Source organism: Monodon monoceros, unplaced genomic scaffold (genome assembly GCF_005190385.1).
Source record: "Monodon monoceros isolate NGI ecotype Baffin Bay Population unplaced genomic scaffold, NGI_Narwhal_1 Super_Scaffold_9, whole genome shotgun sequence".
Lineage (NCBI taxonomy): Eukaryota > Metazoa > Chordata > Mammalia > Artiodactyla > Monodontidae > Monodon > Monodon monoceros.
Genome location: NW_021703786.1, coordinates 49,048,411 through 49,070,901, shown reverse-complemented (window position 1 = coordinate 49,070,901; position 22,491 = coordinate 49,048,411). Strand labels below are relative to the sequence as shown.

The window sequence follows — 22,491 nt, the reverse complement described above, 5'->3', positions numbered from 1 at the left end:
GGAAAGGTGGGCTTTTGAGTTAAGTGGAGATCCATGTGAGAAAAAGCAAAGTTTGACCCTACCCTTCAAATCATGCACTAAAATTCATTCCATGTGGACTGTAGACCTAAATATGGAAGAAAAAATAATTAAGCTTTATCTTCATGACCCCAAGGTCAAATAAGGCAAAAATTTCCTAAATAGGACAATGAAAGCTCTATCATAAAGGAAATGAGTGATGAACTTGGAAGACATTAAAATTAGAAACTTCTCATCAGAGACACCACTAACAGAGTGAATGGCAAGCCCCGAAGTGGGGGGAGATATTCACAATACAAATACCCAGCAAGGGACTCGTATCCAGAAGGCAGCTTACCTGTGGGTGCAGCATCGCACGATCCTCAGGAGTAGGTGGATGGCTTTTAACCGCTGATGACCAGTCTGGCGACAGGCCACGCCCACCAGCCATTCCCAAATTTTGGCCGACGGGAGGTGCGGCACAACTCTTTCCTCTGACAGCATCTGCTTCAAAATCTCGAATCCTGGCAAAACCCCCACAACACAGAGACACTTGACAGATGTAAACTGCTCAAGTTTTAATGAATGGGAGGAAACCGCTGTGATCATTTACATTTCACCTGAAATTATGCCTTATGTAAAAGCAACATAGGAACACTTTCAGCTCTTCCTTTTTGCAGAATGCCCTGGCAAATTCTAAGAGAACAAGCATCTTTCCTAGGTCTTGACAGATGGCTCTTTAGAAGTTACAACCTGCCAACTCCAGCACATTCACGAGGGACGTGCGTGGGCCTTGTGGACATATTCGTTGAAGTCTCAGAGAAAAGTACTTGCTTTGATTTTAACAAAGATCAGTGACATAATGGCACCGACCCCCAGAGTGTCCCGGGCCGGGAGATCATGCAAACAGAAAGACCAGAGCACACACCTGTCTGGAATCGCCCCAGGTGCCCAGCCGTCACAGTGAATTTGTAGCCCCACTCAGTGTTGCTCATGTCAGAGGTGAAGCGGTAATACAGAGTATCTCCTGGGGCACACAAGAATCAGAAAACAAGTCAGGACACTGCAGCAACAGGGAAAGGCAAGTGAGCGCTTTCCACTGAGACAGATTCAACACAGTTTTAAATCCTTCAACAATTTCCCTTCTAGGTACTTAACGTTAAGAGTCTGTATAACTCAGTAATTATTTATTACCTGGAAGCTCAAAATCTTTCCATTTCTGTTGAGACCCACTGAAGTTGTGTCGATCCTGCTGAAAGTCACTGCTGCTGGACATGGCTAGCTCGTCACAGCCTTCCTCTGTATTGCACTGAGGATCGAATTTGATTGAGAGGTAGATTGCACCAGGAATGTGAACTTTATCCTAGGAGGGGAAACAAGGACATTCCTGTCATCGCTGGCCACTGGACAGTGACTGAAGGCTTCCTTGTGCCAATCCTGCAGTTAAAACTGGGCACGTAAGAAGGGATGAGTCCCTGCCCCTACCTTCCAGGAGCTCTCGGCCCAGCTGGGTCGGGGAGAACGCACACGGCTGCAAGCACGGCAGGAAGCACACTGTGCAGCCTGGGGCCCAGCTCGAAGGAGTGGGGGGAGGGGAGGGGAGGCGAGGGCAGAAGAGTCCCAGTGAAGGGATGTTTGGGTTGCTGTGGAGACTGGGGGCACAGGAGCAGCCTGTCCAGGAAGAAGGAATGGCAGGAGGCAGGTGAGAGAGATGAGCACCTGGCGGGTACATTCCAGGCAAAGGAAAGAGCACTGACTGGAAAGCCTGACGTGTTCAGGGAGTAACAGGAGCTTGATGTGTCTGAGGTACAGGGTGAGCTGTGTGTGCATGTATGCTTGGGAGATGGGGACAGGGGTGACGTGACCCTGGAGAGGCTGGCAGGGACAGATGCAGAAGGCTTTGTGTGCTAAAATGAAGCGTTGAGACTTGTCTGGACAGCAGGGGGAGCCCTGGAAAGGTTGTAAGCAGGAGAAAGCCTAGGTTAGGTTTGTGCTGTACCAGGATCACTGTGACAGCTGGTGTGCAGCAAGGCCAGGGCCGGGGCAGGCCAGCAGTGGGGGATCAGAGAGGAGCAGAGGGAGGGACCCAGGGAAGGGGAGGAGTCAGGGCAGCGGAGAAGGTGAGGTGATCACTCTGAGGGCTCTGAGGTAGAACTCGCTAGCTCACCAGGTGTGTCTACGTGGGGCTGGGGGAGTGGCGACAGAGCCTAGGAGCCGGGGAAGAGAAGAGGCTTAGAAGGTAGAGAGTGAGGAGGTTTACATGTCCGCAAAACGAAACCTCAGCTGGCAACTACCATATCCTGGATTAGTTTCTCTATCGCCCACCACTGTGGCCACAGGCCGTCACCTACTCAGAACGACAGCTCCAACGTGTTGAAAAGAGATGAAGAAATGGAAGCAGCATTAAGTCAATGAGGATAACTGAGGCCGCCCCCCTCCTGCCTCATCCAAACTCCTACATCTCTCTGTCCACATACAGAGTTAAGGAAGGAAGAGATGCGGCTTTTCAGTTCTGGGTAATTAAACAAAGGGGTGGGAGACTCCAAGGTGTGGCCAGGTCATCAGGAGATGGACAGAGTCAGGGCTGAACCCAGACCCACACTCAAAGTCTCTGCCAGAGACACCAAGGTCTCACTCTAAGGAGCTTGCTGCAGGAAGAGGAATCTCTCCTCCAGGGCCGGGTGGCCCCTTGCTTTCTATTAAAACAAGGTCAGGAGAAGACACGACTTGTTTGTATAGATTCCCGGGACTGGCTTCAGGGAGGCAGACTGCTCCTGAGACCACGGGAGCACTTTCTAGGCCACGTCTGTCCAGGCAGAAAGAGCCACAGTGGGAGTTGATGAAATTCATGCTGCTCAGCAACCCTTGCAGGTCCTGCCAGCTGCGTACCCTGAGGCTGGGCGAGTCTGGCCAACCCTGGATCGTACCTCAAAGTTGGTGTTGTTGTTATACGGGTGTTTCGACTCCCTCACTTGCACCTCCATTCCTGGCTCCTCCATGAACTGGCAGGCAGCCAGGGCCATGGTGCCTAGCATGCTCTCTCGGCAGCCCTGGAGCACCTTCTGCAGTATCTGGTGGGACACAGGCAGGAAACATGGGAAGATGGTGACAAAACTTTGTAGTTCAGCTAGAGACTGTGCCCAGGGCTCCTGAGTTCTGCTATGTGGGTCCCCTGGTTCTACACAGAAGGAAGTGGAAGAGATGCTTCCAGTCCTGTGAAAGTCTGGTAACCCAGCACTACTTCAAAAGACCAAGTCGAAGATGTGATTTAAAAACAAAACAAAAGACGGTCACCACTTGTCAAGCTGAAACTTAAAATTAGAGCACTGGAGACTCCCCTGGCGGTCCAGTGGTTAGGACTCCGTGCTTCCACTGTAGGGGGCACGGGTCTGATCCCTGGTCAGGGAACTAAGATCCCACATGCCGCAAGGTGTGGCCAAAGAAAAAAAAAATTAGAGCACTGGACTTAAGAGAATGCACAGACTCTGGTAAGACCCCACGTCTGCCACCCAGAAGCTGGGAGCCTTGGACAAGCCTCCCGGGCTTGATTTGTTCACCAATAAAACTCCCTGGGTCACAACATAACACAGGTGTAAGTGCTGGCAGAGTGTCTGACCTGAGGTAGACATTCTAGAAACCATAGTTTAAAACAGACGACGTAAACCTTCCTGGAAGGCTTCCTGTATTACGGGAACAGGCTGTCAGAATCATAATTAACCCTGTCTCGCAGACTTCACACTGTGTGAGACCCTAGGGAACATGAGAAGAGACAGGCTATCAAGGAGAGTTAGACTGATAAGTCTGAAAACAAAAAAAGGAAAACTGCAAGGGTAGGTTTCGTGGATTGTTACATCAAACACTCCCTGAGCACCAAGTCTGCCTAGGCCATGAGCTCGGCTCCAGGCCAGTACTTGGAAGAGTTTAACAGCGACCTGACCCTGCCTTCGTTGCGTTCACACCTGTCAGAGGGGCTGTACAGCCACACAGGTAACCTCACTCCAGGAAGGCACTCCCTAGAGGAAGCCTATTCAAACCCCCCAGCGGGGGGCTGGGAGGGACACAGAGGAGGAGCAAGTGTGGTAAGCGCCCAGCCCGGCTGCCTAATTACCTTCTCCCACTGGTGCTTTTCTTCCAGCTGCATGAACATATCCAGAATGTAGGTCATGTGGGCAGGGCCGCTCAGCTCCAGGATGTCCTCGCTCACCGGCACGTGCCCTGGCCACTCAGCGAGCAAGGATGCGAGCACGTGGCGGGCGTACAGGACTGCTGTGGCCTCGTTCACGCGAAAGAGGTAGTCGCGCACAGCTCTCTTGCTCTTGCAGTTGAGCTCTTTGTGCAGGAGGGTGGCGCTCTTGCTGCGCCGCTGCTTGGCGTAGCTCTGCTGCAGTTCACTCTCCGTGCTGGAGATCAGCTTCTGGGTCACAGGGTTTGACTCCGTGGTGGCCTGGTCACAGCGTGCGGGCCGGGACTGCAACCCAAAGACCACCGTCACAGAGGCCTGGCCTTCTCACAACTGGGGTGGGGGCAGGGCAGACACCTTGCTTCCCAGGTGGGGCAACATACCAAGCATGGTAAGATAATCATGTCTGTATCCACAGCTTTGGCGCTCTGCTCGTCCAGTCTCAGACTCCTGCTGGGCTGCCACCTCTGAGCCAGGGTCCGTATCCTTTCATCAGTGGTGAGCTCATCCCCGTCAAATCTGAAGAGAAGGAAGAAACACAAAGTTGGGCACCCTAGTTACAGAAAGGCAAGAGTTTAACCTGCAGTAAAACTTGCAGAAATGCCGATCCGAGTTATTTTCCTGTTATTTCGCAATTACGTTATTACGTTCCACATTTCGCACACTAGATTCACAGTGTTCATCTATTCGTGCACGCAAACGTGCACACAAACGTGCACGCATGCCCATGTGCCCAAAGCAGAGATGCAAGCCATCCCTTAGGATCCATTCTTCCTTTCATTTAGAAACAAAGTTCCCTGAAGTTTTAGCAAGATACACAATCACCCAGCTGGAGACACAGTTCCCAGTCCTCCTAGCAGCAATGCAACTAGGGTCACGCCAACGGGAGGCCAGTGAGGTAACGTGTGCCATTTCTGCAGCTTGCCCTCAAACAACTGGGTTAAGGATGAGCTCCTTTCCCCACCTTCCCCCTTTCCCCTGGGCTGGAACAAAGAGCTGGTGTCGGGGAGCCAGCTCTGACGACACAGATGAGGACAGCACCCTTGGGGATGCGGGGTCCCTTGTGAAGCAGACCGCCCACCCACCATAGGCTACTGCCTACCTCTGGACTGTGCCGTGAGAGGGAAAACAAATTCCATCTTCCTTGACCATGATACTTCTGTGTCCTAACTGATGCAACCCTGCCTCATCTCACAAAGGATTTGAGGCAGTAGATAAGAAATACATATGGGAAAATAGAAATATGAAATAAAAGAAAATTAAATTGGAATTGGATATAAATCAGAATAGGAAGTCAAAACTAGGATGTGGGGGATGGAGGAGGAGATTAGTTGCAGAAACATAAAGTTCTCCACAAATTTAAGAGCTGGGCCCGAGAACTAGCTCTGAACTTCCTGGCCAAGAGGAAGGGTATATTGTTAATTTTATAATAATCCTTGAAGAAAAAACACGAAAATAATGTACAGAAGTGAAAAAACAAACAAACGAAAGGACACTTTTGACCAGAATGTACCAGAAGGTCCTGCTCTGCACTGTTTGCTCCCTGGGCTGACGTGGGAGAGAAACCTTGGTGTCTGTGTCAAAACTCTGCCCCCACAACGAGTTTACTCTAAGAGGCAGACTGCGAATATAAAGCTCTTCCTAAAGAAGCAGCACACAACACAACTCAAAGATGAGCCATGCGGTGTGGCACAGCCAGCTTTCATGTCACTTTATGAAGAACTGAAAACCAACTGCTCTTTGGCCTGTCAGGAGTTTTTATCCAGATCTAGTTGGCAGGAGGTAAACAGAGTCCCACCCTTACTTGTTGCCTCACTCACTACACTTTGGCTGCATCTAAATGTCCCTTACCTCTTCTGAACCTCCAGGAAGAAAGAGTCGGTCCTCTTCATCTGCAGTTCGTATATGGCCCGGAGAATGTGCAGAGGGGCATTGAGGGCGTCGTGAGCCATCTGAAGGCCACAAGGAGGAAGTAGAAGAGAGACAATTTAAACTGCTTTAACACATTATTGATGATCTGACCTCAAAAGTGATAAAACAATTATTTCCTAAAGTTACCACGTTATAATTTAAAAACATCACATGGGCACTTCATGTATATAAGATTATAAGCCCTGGGCTTCCCTGGTGGCACAGTGGTTGAGAGTCTGCCTGCCGATGCAGGGGACACGGGTTCATGCCCTGGTCGGGGAGGATCCCACATTCCGTGGAGTGGCTGGGCCCGTGAGCCATGGCCGCTGAGCCTGCGCGTCCGAAGCCTGTGCTCCGCAACGGGAGAGGCCATAGCAGTGAGAGGCCCGCGTACCGCAAAAAATAAATAAATAAATAAATAAAATAAAAAAAGATTATAAGCCCTAAAACATGGACTGTAAAATCTGCATTACTGTTATAAGTTCAAAGGAAGATATAAAACATGGAAACACCAAAAAAAAAAAGTCATGCAAACAAATGTACTGTTAATAGTCAATAATTACCCACCAAATTGTATTCATTGCTAGCTTCTCTGTAGCAGCTGCCTTGCACTCAAGTTTGTTAAGTGGCACATAAATCTAAGTACTGGACTTTCTTTTGATGTTTTTAAAAACTGTACTTGCTTTTCTTATATCCACCCCATACTCTCTGTTTACTCTTCACACAGTTAGACCCTTTGAAGTCCAAGCCCTTGCCCATTTTCACATCATTCTGAGGAAGAGTGGATTATCCAGGGAAAGTAGGAGTGTGTCTGAGAAACTGTGAGGACAGACTGTCACCTGGGGATTTATGGACAGGCCTGAAATTACACGCAAAGTTTTACAAAAGTTATTTGCAAGTATAGTTTATGGGAGAAACGATCTAAAGCTTTTGGGTCCATGACCCCCCAAACGTTAAGAACTACTGTTGTAATAGGGCTTTTCCATCCCTCTGGACGAATTCTGCACAATACCGACTGAGTCTTCAGGAAGTGCATTCTCAGGACATCAGTCTGAAGCATTTTCACATGGAGGCTAAAACACAGCCCAAGCCAAAGAGAATCCATTCCTTAGAGTCCCTTCCTCAGTCCACACCGTGACCCAAGAACGTACCAAGAAACATATCCTGGTGGGCTCATCCAGGCTTTCGAGAGGGTCCAGCTTTTTCTGCTCTGGCTCACCCGGGCTGCTGACTGACCGTTCCACCTCTTCCTCCTGGTCTCCTCGCTCATCCAGCTCCAGCTCTCCATGCTCAGCCAAAGTGCTGATCTCCTTTTTTGAGGAGTACAGCATGATGGACAAAATCTATACAGAAAGAAAATCAGGCAGGGCAGGAACATGAGTGTTTAGTGGGTGAGATCTTTAACCCTCAAAGGGTAGAAAATATCTGACTGAACCTTTTAAAAGACATCAGAATTCACAAAAAGAATGTAAAATTAGTAAAGAAATATGAAAACATGTTCAACCATACTTATAATCAAAGAAATGCTGACTAAAAACAAGGGACTGTGACCGCCTGCAGGGGTGGGATAGGGAGGGTGGGAGGGAGGGAGGGAGATGCAAGAGGGAAGAGATATGGGAACATATGCATATGTATAACTGATTCACTTTGTTATAAAGCAGAAACTAACACACCGTTGTAAAGCAATTATACTCCAATAAAGATGTAAAAAAACAAACAAAACAAAAAAACAAACAAAAAAAAACTGGGAACAAGCTAAATTTCCAACAGTAGGAGTTTGATTAGCGCACATCTCACACAAAGGAACATTCCTTACAAATAATGACAAATTTCTATTGGTTTTGAAAAGCGTTTGTTAGATGATATTTAGAGAAAAGCCATGTTATATAGCATTACCCTATTTTGTAAAAATATGTGCATAGAATAAAAGACTTTAAGAACACTGAAAAAAAATTAAAAAAATTAAAAAATAAAAACTACACGGGACCTTCGTGTTGAACTTTGCCACTGATGGTGTAAGTTGTTATCACCCTTTTAGAAGGCATTTTGGTGAAATGTAAAGAGCTACACAAATGTTCATAACTTTTGACCTGGTAACTCATCTTCTAGGAATAATGTAAAATGTGTAAAAAGCTATACTCTTGATATGGTCAATGAAGCATTTAATAATGGCAAAAAACTGAAATCCATCTTTGTGGATCATCCGCAGCCGTTAAAGATGGTCGTTATGAAAACTACCTAGCAACTTAGAAAAGTGGCCATCACGTGACCTCAATTTATTTCAACAGTGTGCTTCATTGCACAATCTAAACCTATGTAGGTAATATAAACACAGAAGGAAAATAATTAGAAAAAGGAAATATACATAATACTAACGGTAGCTGTGTTTGGGGTGGATGAAATTTGGGGTTTTTCTTTCTTTTCTACTTTTCAAACTTTCTGAATATAAAAAATATAAGTTTTTGAATGTAAAAAAAATTTACTTTAAAATATTTCCTAAAGAACAAGAGCTCAAATGCTCACCAGGTTATCCATTAATATGTTTCAGCGTATTTTCCTAAAACCTAACCAAATCCTCCTGTGGCAACTGAGAGCTGCTTCCTGGAGCTCAGGCCTCTGTGTGACTGAGAATGGCCAGCTGAGCAGCCCCATACAGCAGCAGCCTTTCTGACCTGAAGCTGATGCTTGGCACAGAAACGCCCCAGGGAACCACAGTAATTCCACTAAGAAAAGTCTAAGGCCTATGGCGAAAAGGAATAAAATGAAAATTATCAACTAAAATCCTACATAAAATAAACATAAGTGAGGACAAATTTAGGAACTGATTTTAGCTCAAAGGAAGTTTAAAGGGAAATAATAATTCAAGGGCAGATTTACTACCATGATATAATTGGTCAACCGTGTGTTTCCACAAAATACTTCTCTTCCAATATTCTTTGAGCAAACATCAAATTCATTTTCCCTGACAAGGGAGGACAGGTGTCATAATCTCTATTTCCAAAAAGGAAGACAAATACAAGACACTGTTTAACAACTGCACCAGATGAGCGTGTGCACAGGGCAGAACCAGCTGTCACTGACTGGTGGTTCTAACTCCCAGGCCAGTAAATCTGCATCAGGAAGCAGCAGCAGGAATCACCCTGGTCCCTTACTTCCAGGTCCCGGAGGAGCCACGTTTTACTGAAGCCGGTCCCTTTGCTGCACTTTTTCACCAGCAGCTTCAGCAAATCAGTCTGAAGGAAGGTAGCATGGGTCTCTTCAAAACCATGAGCCTGTCAAACAGAAAAAGAATGATCTGCAACTGCCTCAGAGTGAAGAAGGTAAGGGTCACTCGGGGAGAAGCAGGCCTCTGTCACAGCCCAGTCTCAGCTAGTGGCCCAAGTTCACCTTCTGGTGAAAATTCCAGAGTCAACGGGGAGGATGAAACCCTGAACCTGAGCCATAACCTAAGTGTGTTCGCTCTCTAATTCATTCACTCAACAAGTATTTCTGAAGCTTCGTACATTCTACGTGCTGAGTCCTGTGTTAAGAACAGAGGTTTTATGTCCCTCTCCTGCTCTCTACCTTCCAAAAGCTTCCCACTGCCCTGCAGACTGAAATCCGAGTCCCTATTCATAGCTGACAAGGTCCCGCAGGCTCCCTGCCTGTCTCTGTGGTCTCATCTCCTCCTCGGCACTTTCCTGAAGCCCTAAGGTAGTTCCTTCTGCTCCCTGACAACCAGGCCTGGAGTTTGACCTCTCCCAGGATGTAATGCTCTGCCCAGACTCCTTATTTATCACCTCAGATTTCACCTCCTCAGAAAGGCTCTTTCTGACTCATGGTGGATTTCCTTGCAGGCTCTTTGCTGTCTCCCTTGCAGTTTAGGCTGAAAGCTCCATGACAACAGGGACATTCTTTCTAGTTCAACACTACCTACTCAGTTCCACCTAGCCCCTGGTGCTCAACAAATAGACATGTATTTACAGAATGAAGGATTCAAAGACAGAAATGGTCTCTGCCCTCAGGGAGTTTATTTTCTCTTTCCTACTGTAATGTAAACAACTAAAACAATAGTAGATTGTGATAAATGCCATGAAATCAACAAACAGCAGATGTGTGGTCTCCAGCCTAAAAATATAAACTCTCAGGACTGGGCCAGAGCTGAAATGCCATCTAGTCCAATCTCCTTGTGGTGCTTGAGTCGTTCCACAGCCTCCTCGCCAGTGTTGCCAAAGTCAGGGAACGCATAAACTTTCCAAATGAGATCCTTCTCTCATGGCTAGTTCTGTTGGAAAGATCCTCCCTATCGATGCCCCTCAGATGGTAGAAGAATCATGTTCCCCACAAGTCAAGGCTTCCCATCTCCATGTCAATTATCGCCCAGCTCTTTAACTTGTCTGTCTTCTCTTACACCATATGCCAAACCTATTGCTCCAAGATCCCGTAAGATATTAGCCCCCTTTATTCTTCCTAGGATGAACCAGAAGGGACTGTGGTTCAGAGGCAAGTGAGAAACTGTTCAGTCAATTTTTCTTCTCATCTTCCAAGGTTATGGGCCCATTAGGTAGTGGTACCTGGTTCCATGAGGCAGGACTGAAAAATTACAGAGAACCAACTATTGGGAAAACTCTGTTTCTTCCTTAAAGTTATCCTTGTGCAAGGTGCCAATTATTTCTAAAAATAATCAAGAACCTATGATTAACCATCCATTGAAATCAGATGGTATGTCCTTCTAGTTAATACCCTGCAGGTGTTAAATCACAGTCAGATTCATTAGCAAATGGAAGAAGCTCACCACCACCTTTAGTGTTTTGTATAATCCTTTGAGGGCCAGGGACAGGACCCAAGTTGCTTCCACTGCCTCGGGACAATGGCTGTCCATGCTGGTTTGCAGAAGGTGACTGGCAATAAAGGCAAAGTGCTGGGAGTATTGGCTCAGCTGGGCCTGAGAGTTGCTGCATTCCGGTCCTCCTCCTTTCTGGACCAGCTGGTAGTCCTTCACTGAAGGGTGATGTCAGGCAGGAAAAGAAGGCACAAAAAGTACAGTTAATACTTCCTGCAGATAAGTTTCTTCCCCAGTAATGTGCCTTTCTGAAGCAAGAACTGCAGACCCCAAAACACAAATCTCTCTGGCTTCAAACTTAGCCATTATATTTAAGGTCAGCTTGCAGCTGAGCACAAAAGTGGTACCGGGCCACCTACCCACCAAGCCACCAAGAGATGCAATTCACATTCCTACTACTCACACAAACAGGTTGTCTCCAAAGGTGTTAAAGGAAGTTCATAAACACAGAACACATGAGAGACTTCCATTTCAGAACAAGCCTGAGTAAAAGGGATCGGATTTACTCTCTTACATTAAACAACCAGAACCCTGGAAAAATACATGAAACGATGGTTTGCAGACATTGGACAATAGGTAGTACAGGACGATGACCCCTGAAAGAAGGGACATAAACCAGGTGAGCCTTCCAATAGCCCTGGCTATCTGGAGACAATTTCCAGCCTGCACAGCATGGAGTGGAAATCCAAGTCCAGTTTTAATGAACTGAGGAGACAGAGGTCAGAGTTCAGGGAAGTCATGGCAGCTAGAACTTATGGGACACGATATCACAGAGAAGAGAGATGCACAGAGAGAGGGGTGTGTGGGAGACCTCTCTAGATATCTACAGAGGGTTCCTCATGAGTATTTGGCTGAATACTGATCTACACAAATGTGAGAGGAAACTAGATAGGAAACTACCTAGTTCTAGGAAAGAACTGTCAAAAAGGAGTAGGCAGAACAATTCTTGGAGCTCACAAAGAACTCTGAGAATATTCTGTCTTCCGACCAGTGAGAGTGGAAGTGTCCTAGTCGGGGGCATAAAACTATTTGAAGACATAATGATCAAAAAAATCCCAAATTTGATGAAAACTATAAATCTGTAGATCCAGGAGCTCTTTAAACCATCAAGCAGAAGAAACATAATGAAAATCATGCCAAGGCACATCATAATCAAAATGCTAAAAAGCAGTGATTAAGAGAAAAATCTTAAAAGCAGGCGGAGAAAAGAGACACACTTTGAAGAGTAACAGAGAATGACAGCTGACTTCATGGCAGAAACTATGCAAACCAAAAGAAAAAAGATCAATATCTTTAAGGTGCGCAAAGAAAAAACTCTCAGCCTACAATTTTTTACCTAGAAAAATTCATCTCACAGATGAAGTCAAAGTAAATATTTCTTTGGTTTGGCAGGACGAACCAAAATAATGATTTTGTAGCAGCAGACCTGCACTACAAGAGATATTAAGGGAAGTTTTTCAGGAAAAAAAAAAATGATACCAGGTACAAACCTGAACTTATACAAAGGAATGAAGAGCACCTGAAATGGTAAATATGTGGCTAAATATTAAAGCTATTGTTTTCTCACTCTAAGATCCCTTTTAAAGTATGTGACTTTTAAAACAAAATAAATAATGTATTGTAAGGTTTATATCATGTAAAAGTAAAATGTGTGACAACAACAGTACAAAAGATGATGGAATAAAAATACAAAACCTATGTTTCTTCACTATATGTGAAGTGGTAGACTGTTTGAAGATAGACCACGATGAGTTAAAGGTGTATATTATAAACCCTAATGCAACCAGTAAGAAATTATTTGAAGGTAAACTACTGTAAACCCTAAAGCAACCACTAAAAAAATAAGATATACTTTAAAGCTAATAGTGGAGATAACATGGAATCATTAAAAAAAACAGAAACAAAAACAACTCAATCCAAAAGAAGTTAGAAGGAAAAAAGAACAAAGAACAGATGTGACAAACAAAAAACAAGCAAGAATATAGTAGAGGGGCTTCCCTGGTGGCACAGTGGTTAAGAATCCGCCTGCCAATGCAGGGGACATGGGTTCGATCCCTGGCCCGGGAAGATCCGACATGCCGCGGAGCAACTAAGCCTGTGTGCCACAACTACTGAGCCTGCACTCTAGAGCCTGCGTGCTACTGAACCTCATGCACCTAGAGCCCATGCTCTGCAACAAGAGAAGCCACGACAATGAGAAGCTCGCACACTGCAACAAAGAGTAGCCCCTGCTCGCCACAACTAGAGAAAGCCCACGCATAGAAATGAAGACCCAACACTGCAAAAATAAATAAATAATTAAAAAAAAAAAAGGCAGGTATTGGGGAGGGATAAATTAGGAGTTTGAGATTAACAGACATACACTACTACATATAAAACAGATAACCAACAAGGACCTACTGTATAGCACAGGAAACTATACTCAATATTTTGTAATAACCTATAAAGGAAAAGAATCTGAAAAAAGAATATATATATTGAATCACTGTGCTGTAAACCTGAAACTAGCATGACATTGTAAATCAACTATACTTCCATAAAAAAACAACAAAAAAAAGGGCAGGTATTGTCAGACTGGATTAAAAACGAAGACTCCACTATGTGCTATCTACACTTGAAATGTAAAGACACAGGGAGGTTAAAGCAAAAGAATAGAAAAAGACGCATCATGCAAATGTTAGTAACAACAACAACAAAAAAGCTAGAGAGGCTACCTAAATATTAAAGTAGATTTCAGAACACGGAATATTATTAGGGATATAAAGGAACGTTTCATAATGAAATGAGAAACAGACCATACACGCAATTATAGCTGGATACCTCAACATTCCTTTCTCAGTAATTGTTAGAACAAATAGACAAAAAATCAGTAAGAGTATAGAAGACTTGAACAGCACTGTCAAATGACTTGATCTCAATGATATCTATAGGACACTCTACCAACAACACAGTATATGCATTTTTTTTCAAGTGCACATGGAATCTTATTTGAAACAGACTAAATTTTTGACCATAAAACAAATTGCAGTAATCTAATAGGACTGAAATCATTCATAGTATGTTCTCTGACCACAACTTGCAATCAATAACAGAAAGGTATCTGGAATACCCCCAAATATTTGGAAATTAAACAACAAAATTTTAAATAATCACAGAAGAAAGAAAAAAATCACAAGATGAATAGAAAATACTCTGACCTGAATGAAAATGATAACACAACATATCAAAAATTATGGATGTGGATAAAGCCACACCTAACAGGAAATTCACAGCATTAAAATGCTTCTATCGACAAAAAAAGAAAGGTCTCAAATCAGTGACTTAGACTTCCACTTTAAGAAACCAGAAAAAGAAAAAAGAGCAAATTAAACTCAAAGTAAGAAGAAATAAGGAAATTAATAATGGAAAGATAGAAATCAATAAAAGAGAAAACAGAGAAAAATCAATGAAACCAAAAGCTGGTCCTTGGCAGATCCAATAAATTGATAAATCTCTGGCTAGCCTATGAAACAAAAAAGAAAAGATATAAATTACCAAAACCAGGAATGAGAAGAGGCATCTGATACCCCATGTGAAATTCAGAGAAATTAAAGATCTACATTTTATAAGACCCAAATTTATCCCATAAGTGAATGGAGAGATACCATGCTCCCAAGTCAAAAGACTCAGTATTGGTAAGATGTCAATTCTCCCCAAATGGATCTATAGATTCAATACAATGCCAATCAAAAGTCCAGCAGGGGGACTTCCCTGGTGGTCCAGTGGCTAAGCCTTTGTGCTCCCAATGCAGGGGGCTCGGGTTCGATCCCTGGTCAGGGAACTAGATCCCACATGCATGCCGCAACTCAGAGTTCACATGTCCCAGCTGAAAGGACTCTGCTTGTCACAACTAATGATCCCGAATGCCACAAGGAAAGAACCGAATGCCACAACTAAGACTCGATGTGGCCAAAATAAAAATAAACAAATAAATATTAATTAAAAAAAAAAAGTCCAACAGGTTCTTTAATAGAAACTGACAAGCTGATTCTAAAATTATACAGAAAGACAAAGGAACTAGACTAGCCAACAATTCTGAAGAATAACAAAGTTGGAGAACCTGATTTCAATACTCAGGAGAAATCTACAACAGTCAAGACAATGTGGTATTTGCGTAAGGACAGATATATAGATTAATGGAAAGTAACAGAATCCACAAATAGACACAAACATACATGGGTCAATTAATTTTCACAAAGTTGCCAAGATAATTCAATGAAGAAAGAATAGTCTGTTCAACAAATGGTCGTAGAACAATGGGACAGTCACATGCAAACAAACAAACAAATAAATAAATAAGCCTTGACCTTTACATTGCACAGTACACAAAAATAGCACAGATAGTGCCTAGTGCTGAAGCTGAATGATAAAGCAGATTATTTCAAGAGCAGACCTGGGCACATAATGATGTACCTTCACTGTTCTATTGATGAAACAAAGTGGAAAGTGACATGAATGCCAATACAATTATGTGAAGTTATTTTACAGTCCTGTAGCCACCTGACTCCATCATATATTTAAATTACCCATTAGAAAACAAGTGACACTGGCAAATGAGAAGAGTTAATGTTCAGAACCTAAACATCTAGCCAACTCAAAAACACAGAGCCATGTACACAAAATAACAGTGTGGAAAGGGCCTTCAAAGTGATTCCAATTCAACCACATCACTTCAGAGACAAGCAAAAAGAAGTTCGCGGAGCTATAACTTGTTTTTTAAAAATTCACATGCAGGGGAAGAACCAAGATATCTTAACTGATTTTTAGGGTATACAGAGATTGGACAACTGTCTCTCATTCTTAGAAAAAATAATTATGCTTGGGACCTGTTTTCCTCTTCCGGGTTTTGACGTTGACGATCACAGCCCTGTTCTTCTCAGTAAAGTGCTTCAAGATGATCACATTATGTGGTTCGTTGGCATTATCCATATAAACACAGCGGGTCCCCGCGCAGAGGACCTAAACATGACACAGACAGAAAAGGCAACTCAGCAGCATATAGAGCACAGTGCCTTTTGGTTGTGCTGCTGACTTCAACAAGCACTCAAGGACAGGGTTCTTCCCATCTCTAAGTCCAGGGCCTGACACAGGCCTGGCACAGAATTGGTTTAAGTGCTTGCTGGATAAAGCCATGTTTTCACAGTCCCCTTCGTCCCAACCGGTTGAGAGACGTGAAGAGTAGAAATGAGATCAAGATGAATGCCAAAGTGAACAACTGTATTTTGAAGTTCTCTGTAATTTAATATATTACAGTTACCTATTATTCAAAGCCAAGAAAATGAATCAAATGGCTAAAACTGTTAAAAATGCAAGTTGAACAAACCATCCCATAATCTTGAAAATATACCAATACTGTAAAGGCAAATTATACAACTAAAGAAAAAAAACTTCCAAAGATACACGCTGTGCACGTGATGAAGAGGAGGCCAGGCCTTCAGTGGCGTACCTGGGGGAAGCCGACCAGCACCAGCAGCGTGAAGATGTTGGTGTGCTTCAGCTGGAAGGGCAGCTGCTTGATGCAGTGGTCTGTGAAGGTGGCAATGACGTCACGCCACAGGGGGGCGCTGTTGAGTGACCGCAGGATCTCCGCCATGGAGCAGGCCCAGTCCAAGCCCACGCGGCTAGAAGGCAAGAGCTCCATTAGATGGCAGCGCAGAGGCTCCAAATTCAACTCATCAGGTCGCCACACTCAAAGGCAGACCCAGAAGCATGCCAATGAGCCATTCATTATATTAATTTAAAAACTACCAGAATGTTAGACAACTCTTTATCTGATCAGGAGCCTACTCCTCTATTCTTTTTTTCTTTAAATCATGAACACATTGTTGTGCTTTATCAAATGATTTGTCTTCACTGGTTGATATGATCACATTGTACTCCCTCACTCCCATTTTGGTTGTTGTTAATGTAGTGATTTTAAAACTGTAAACCCTCCTTGATTTCCTGGAATAAATGTAGTCAAAAACAAAACAAACAAACAAAAAAACTACCAGAATGATGCTTTTCATATAATGATAAGTGTGTGTGGGGGGGAATATCAAGATTTGTTACTTATATACTCAAGTCTACAGCTATGCTTTTAAAAATCTCTATAAAAGGTCATGCACCATGTGCACTTGTGCACACTCACATTCACGTACAGAAAAAAACGCACAGGAAATATATACTAAAATAGCACCAGGGAGTTCCCTGGTGGCCTAGTGGTTAGGATCCTGGGCTTTCACTGCCATGGCCCGGGGTTCAGTCCCTGGTCAGGGAGCTGAGATCCTGCAAGCAGTGTGGTGGCAGTGGGGAGAATAAAACAGCACCAGATGCATTGATGTGGTACAAGGCAAGGTGATTTTTCCCCCTCATTTTGGTTTTCCAAATTTGGTATTGTGATTATGTTACTTTTATATAATGAAAATAGATCTATTTTCTTCAACCCCAAAGCCTACACTTATTACTCTCAGGAAAGAACCAACCAGAATATATATCACCAGAGAGTGCCCAGACTGCACAGCTGTCTTAATGTGGGTTTTAAGCGCAGTTTTAATGTTGGCTGACAGTGTTGCTAATAAAACAAATTCCACTCCCGCAAAAGATCCCTAGACAAGAGCAGGGAAGCACGCTGAAATTAGTCAACAGCCAGATCACTGACCTAAGTCAATGAACACCAAGGTGGGGCACAGTGAGGGCGGCTACCTGTCCAGACACACAGCTCCCAGGCTAAAGAGCAGGTGGGTGGTCTTCCAGCCATCCGGCAAAGTGGAACTGTCCCCTGCTGCAAACAGGCTGTGTTTGGCCGAGAGGACCTTGGTCACTGCGGCGTCGGCCTCCACGGGTGAAAGGCGGATGATCAGCTGGCCGAGAAGACCCAGGGTGAGGTGATACGTTTCATTCAGGTGGCCTGCATTGGAGACGACGACCTGGAACATGAGTGGGAGCACGTGCTCCAGGTCTATCAGGGGGACTGTGGGATCCTGTCGAGAGAGAAGAAGAATGTGTTCAACACAAAAATCTATGTCACCACACCAACTAAACACTCCATTTCCTTCATATATTATTTATAACTGGCCTGGTGCCAAAGGAATTATGCAGTGTCTTTCACAAATGGCTTAGGGACAATCGACTGTGAAATAAACATTCTCAGGTATCATCTTACAATCCTACTTGTAATTTATAATCCTACCCCAGGGATACACAGACGACTGCAATTAACAGTTAATTTCAGTATATGGCTTTCCAAAAATTTTTTCTATGCATAACACTACCCACCCCACCCCCCCTTTTTTTAAATGCCAATTTGTCTCTTACCGAGTTTAAGGGAGGTAACATGGCTGCTAATAATCCCAAAATCCTCTTCTGGGAACACTCAGCGAACACCTGCTCAGGGCTTGGAGTAACTGCCTTTTCCTCGATGGGCTTCTGAGATGATGCTTCTGAATTTTCAGCATCTGAGTTGTAAAACACCAAGCTTTCAGATTTTGCCAGGTTCTATATGTGTATGAAGAGGCAAGTAAACCACTGCACTGTTCCTGTGCCGCTACAGAATCAAGCTGGGACTTTAAAAACCTATTGCTGAACACGTCTTACTCAAGGAGGTCTGTCCTGATCACCCTGGTTTAAGGTTGAGCCTGCCCTCCGATCTCTCCCAACCCCTCTGCGCTCTCCATTCCCCTGCTCTTTTGCGCTCATGGCATTTAATTACCTTTTAACACACCATATTATTTGATATTGATCGTTTACCGTCTGGCTTCCCTTCTAGATTTTTGTTTTTTTCAATGATGTATCACAAACACCTAGAAATGTTTCTGGAGCACAGCAGCTATTCAATAAATACTCGATGGATGAATAAACTGTATGTGAACCAGGATGCTGCTCCTCAGATGGAATCAGACCAGAGTGGATTTTGATGACCTGGATTGACATGGAGTCAAACTGTTTTCTGGACCTTAGAATTATAGGCCCTGCAGAGATAAGCGTCAGCCCCATCTGAGAGCTGGCCCCACGGACGGGGCAGGATGCCAGCGCTCACCCCTGCCTGTCACAGAGAGGCCGTGTGGGGAGGATCCCGCCTTCCCGAGCCGTCCTGGACTGGGCTGACATCGCTGCCGTGCTCCTTCTGCCCACAGCGCTCCCACTCCTGGCTCCTCAGTTGCCCTGAAACAGCCCTGACCTTGCGCTGCCATCCCCAGCAGGTGTCCAAGGGCCTCCATAGCAGAGTGCACAGCCCCTCTCCACTTCCACCTTCCAGTGCTCCACTCCCTCCCTACACACCTGCCCCCCAAGGGACTGCCTGGATTCTCTGGGGGTTCCCACTCTGGGGCCTTTCTTTGCTCGTGTAGTTCTTTCTGCCCTGAATGCCCTTCCCCCCAGTAGATCTCAGCACATTGAAGGTCCTGTGCAGGCCTTATTTACAAGGGCTTTACACTGACACAACCTGTTCCAGCTACACACCCATCACCGCTAACACCCACTTGGGCCTCTCTCCTGGACAGAATCACATCCCAGCTCAAATCAGTTACACACATCTTTGTCTTAAACCCTCCCAGACTGTCAGCACTGTGAGGGCAGGAGCTATGTGTCTATCTGTCTGACTTGGTCCCTGTTTCAACCCCAGGGCCTAGCACAGTGCTTGGCACATAGAAGGCACTCAGTAAATTAGGGAATAAACAAGGTAGGAAAGCAGGCAAGATGGAGAAAAGGTGACTTTCAAAGTGTTATCAGTACCATCTGATGCAGAACTGAGAAACCATGCAGCCTTGGGTGCTAGCCAATTTTAAATTGTGTGCGAGGAATAAGTCAGGGACAGGTATGCATGCACTTTAAGATGAGAGATCAAGGTAACTGTCAAAGAGTCTTCACCTGAAAGCGCTGTAGGTGCACAGGCATCCGCAGGTGAGTCTGAAATCTGCGTCTGGCAGGAAGGACCCTTCAGTAATGATGCAGCTCCCCCTGCCTTGCTCCTCTGCTTGCAGTCTAAACGTCTGACTTCCTTAGGGGCATCCCTCTTCCCCTAAAAACAAAACGGTGAGTGTAAAAGAATTAAGGTTTCTTTCTTAAAAAAGTTTACTTGTTAATCTAATATAACTTTTAAAATCACTAGCCAATCAGTCTTCACAAACAAAAATACTTTTGAATTAGAGAATGCCCCTCGTTTCTGATGATAAATCTGTACTCTAATTAAGACAGTAATCACTGCATCACATCCCCCCAACACCTTCCAAATGCCACTCTGTCAGAGCCTGCAGTCACATAAGCAATGGCTCTGGTACAAACCTCTAACACATTCTATTTATCTTCCAGAAGCCAGGTATGGACAGTTCTTCTCTTGGGGAAAAAGAAAACAAAGGTATGGATTTCCTTCTAGCACAGTAAGCTGACTTTACACCTTTGAGAATTCCATTTTGGCAGAGAGACTTATAAAGGGGGCCCTCATTGGAGCTGGGAGGGTTTTCTGGGCTCAGGAGTCTGGCAGTGAGCTGCCCACACTGGCAGGGTGACAGTCCTTGACCTGAATTTCCTTAGGAGTCACTCAGAGTCACCCCAAGAATCACCTGCACTCCCTGGGCCCTCAGGGTACTTTTCCTTGCTGTCACACAGGTTTATATGTGGAAACCAGGCCAGGCAGGAAGCCTTCTGTGCATGGTGGAGGCACCCTAGCTCCAAGGAGTCTGCGAAGGCAGGACACTTTGGAGCCAAAGATGGAGCATTGTCCAACACTAAACACTCATGAGAAGATCCTGACATCTCCCAGCGGCAGCTGACTTATCCTCCCTTCTCCAGATACTGTAACCTCAACATCAATCCTACCCTCAACACCCCAAGAAGAAAGTGGCTATAAGATTGTCCAGGAGATTTGCCCGAAGCACACCACGGAACCAAGACACAGAATGGAACTTGAATCTAAGCTTGAAACTGATCACAGCACCAGTTCTGTTTGACCACAGGATGACTGGAGCTTTCTGAGGTTTGTGGTAACCCTGCATCGAGCAAGTCCATCAGCGACATTTTTACAACAATATACTTTTTTAATTAAGGCATTCTCTGTATTGCCCAAGATACAGAAGAAGAAATGGAAATGGAAATGGAAGAGAAAATGTGGGTGCTTGAAGAGTGGACTGGAAACTGGAGTACCATTTACTTGGCTGCCAACAATGAAAACATGGTAAGTGAAAATGGACAACTAAGGATGAACTTCTGCTTATTAATGAGTCATCCAATGGTGACATTGGAGTCACCTTTTATCGAAGGGTTAATTGTACATGTCAAAGCTTCAGCCTCCTTGCAAAAAAAACCCGTGGCTATCTGGTTCAGCATGCTCTACTCATGGAAGGACTATTTATACACACTTCCTGATTGCAGGAAGGTATGTATTATTTTTCTAGTCAACATAAGTGAGGACGGCTTCATGACTTCCCTGACGATGGCACCTGCCAAAGGCCATGATCTGAGCCCTGAGGACTATGAGGTTTTCAAAGAAAAAAAAAAGAAAATGGCTGTTCAAGTCAAAAATATCATTAAAGTCAGTGACACAGATACCTGCCCCCATGACACGAATTAGCGACTCCTCCCCCGTCCTCATGTCACTGTCGGTTTTTCCCTGTGTTAAGTCAGCTAACTGCTTTCTGCATTTGGAAGATAACACATCTACATCATGAATCGACACATTATCAGCTTCACCCACATGAAGACAAATGTGCCTTTACTTTCCACCGTGTCCCCTACCTTCTCTCTCTCCTATGAAGCTGAGATCCATAGACCTGACCTTTTTTCCCAGCTCTGTTCCTGACTTGTTTCTTGATCTTGGATTTCTCAATCTCTATGTAAGTTTAAATACAGTTATTTAATGGAAAAAAAAAAGATTGTCCAAAAAGGGGACCGAGACTGGGAGAGCTACCTGCCTTGTTAAAAATGTACCCTCTGAAAAGATCTCCAACACTATACTCTCTGTACTATGTGGCCCTTTGTGGAAACAATATAATTCCAAAGTTCTGGCTAATAATGTTAGTCTTGATCTTCTTTCCTGTTATCACAGGACTCCAAAGAGCCACTGCAGTTGCACCACATGGCACTCAAGAGGGTCTCATTACTGGCCAGAGGCCGTTGTAGACAGATGATGTCTCTGGCTGAGACTGCTTTCTCAGTTGTTTAAAACAAAAAGTATCTCTAGACATTAGAGGGAAGGAGGGACAACACCCTTAATACAGCCTAGGATTGGCTAGAAACGTGCAGAAGTTCAAAAACAAGTGATTTGTACTCAGGACTCAGGATATGGTTCTTAGGGCCATTGTAGTGGGGACGTTTGGGTTCTGTTGTGGGCACAGTGTTGGAAACTGCAATTTGCTAGAGAGAAGACTAAGAGCCAGAAGCAGAGGCAGGGTACCCTGGGTATACCCAGCTGCTGATGGGAAGAGGACCCAAAAGGTAGGGACACCTCAGGAATAAAAATAATGCCCTGGGAGATCCTTAGAAAAAGGCTGATTCCAGTCCCTAGGCAGGGAAAGCCTAAGATAAGCCTGAAACATCTTTTTGTATCAAAAATTAAGAAAGTGCTCAA

At 44.5% G+C, this 22,491-nt stretch overlaps 1 protein-coding gene across 5 annotated transcripts in view; it reads right to left on the bottom strand.

The window, feature by feature from the left end:
* ZZEF1 (zinc finger ZZ-type and EF-hand domain containing 1) overlaps nt 1-22,491 on the bottom strand; it is a 113,414-nt gene that overhangs the window by 7,207 nt on the left and 83,716 nt on the right. For 3 of the 5 annotated variants that reach the window (XM_029211287.1, XM_029211289.1, XM_029211291.1), the window contains 15 exons: nt 19,797-19,947; nt 18,246-18,385; nt 17,634-17,911; nt 16,396-16,570; nt 15,776-15,908; nt 10,863-11,068; nt 9,241-9,360; nt 7,240-7,431; nt 6,029-6,129; nt 4,561-4,696; nt 4,106-4,465; nt 2,925-3,068; nt 1,192-1,360; nt 926-1,024; nt 356-521 (listed from right to left, as the gene is read on the bottom strand). In XM_029211287.1, coding sequence (XP_029067120.1) covers nt 356-521; nt 926-1,024; nt 1,192-1,360; nt 2,925-3,068; nt 4,106-4,465; nt 4,561-4,696; nt 6,029-6,129; nt 7,240-7,431; nt 9,241-9,360; nt 10,863-11,068; nt 15,776-15,908; nt 16,396-16,570; nt 17,634-17,911; nt 18,246-18,385; nt 19,797-19,947 — 2,570 coding nt within the window. The remainder of the gene's footprint in view (nt 1-355; nt 522-925; nt 1,025-1,191; nt 1,361-2,924; nt 3,069-4,105; nt 4,466-4,560; nt 4,697-6,028; nt 6,130-7,239; nt 7,432-9,240; nt 9,361-10,862; nt 11,069-15,775; nt 15,909-16,395; nt 16,571-17,633; nt 17,912-18,245; nt 18,386-19,796; nt 19,948-22,491) is intronic. The other 2 variants (XM_029211290.1, XM_029211288.1) reach the window with 1 other exon arrangement.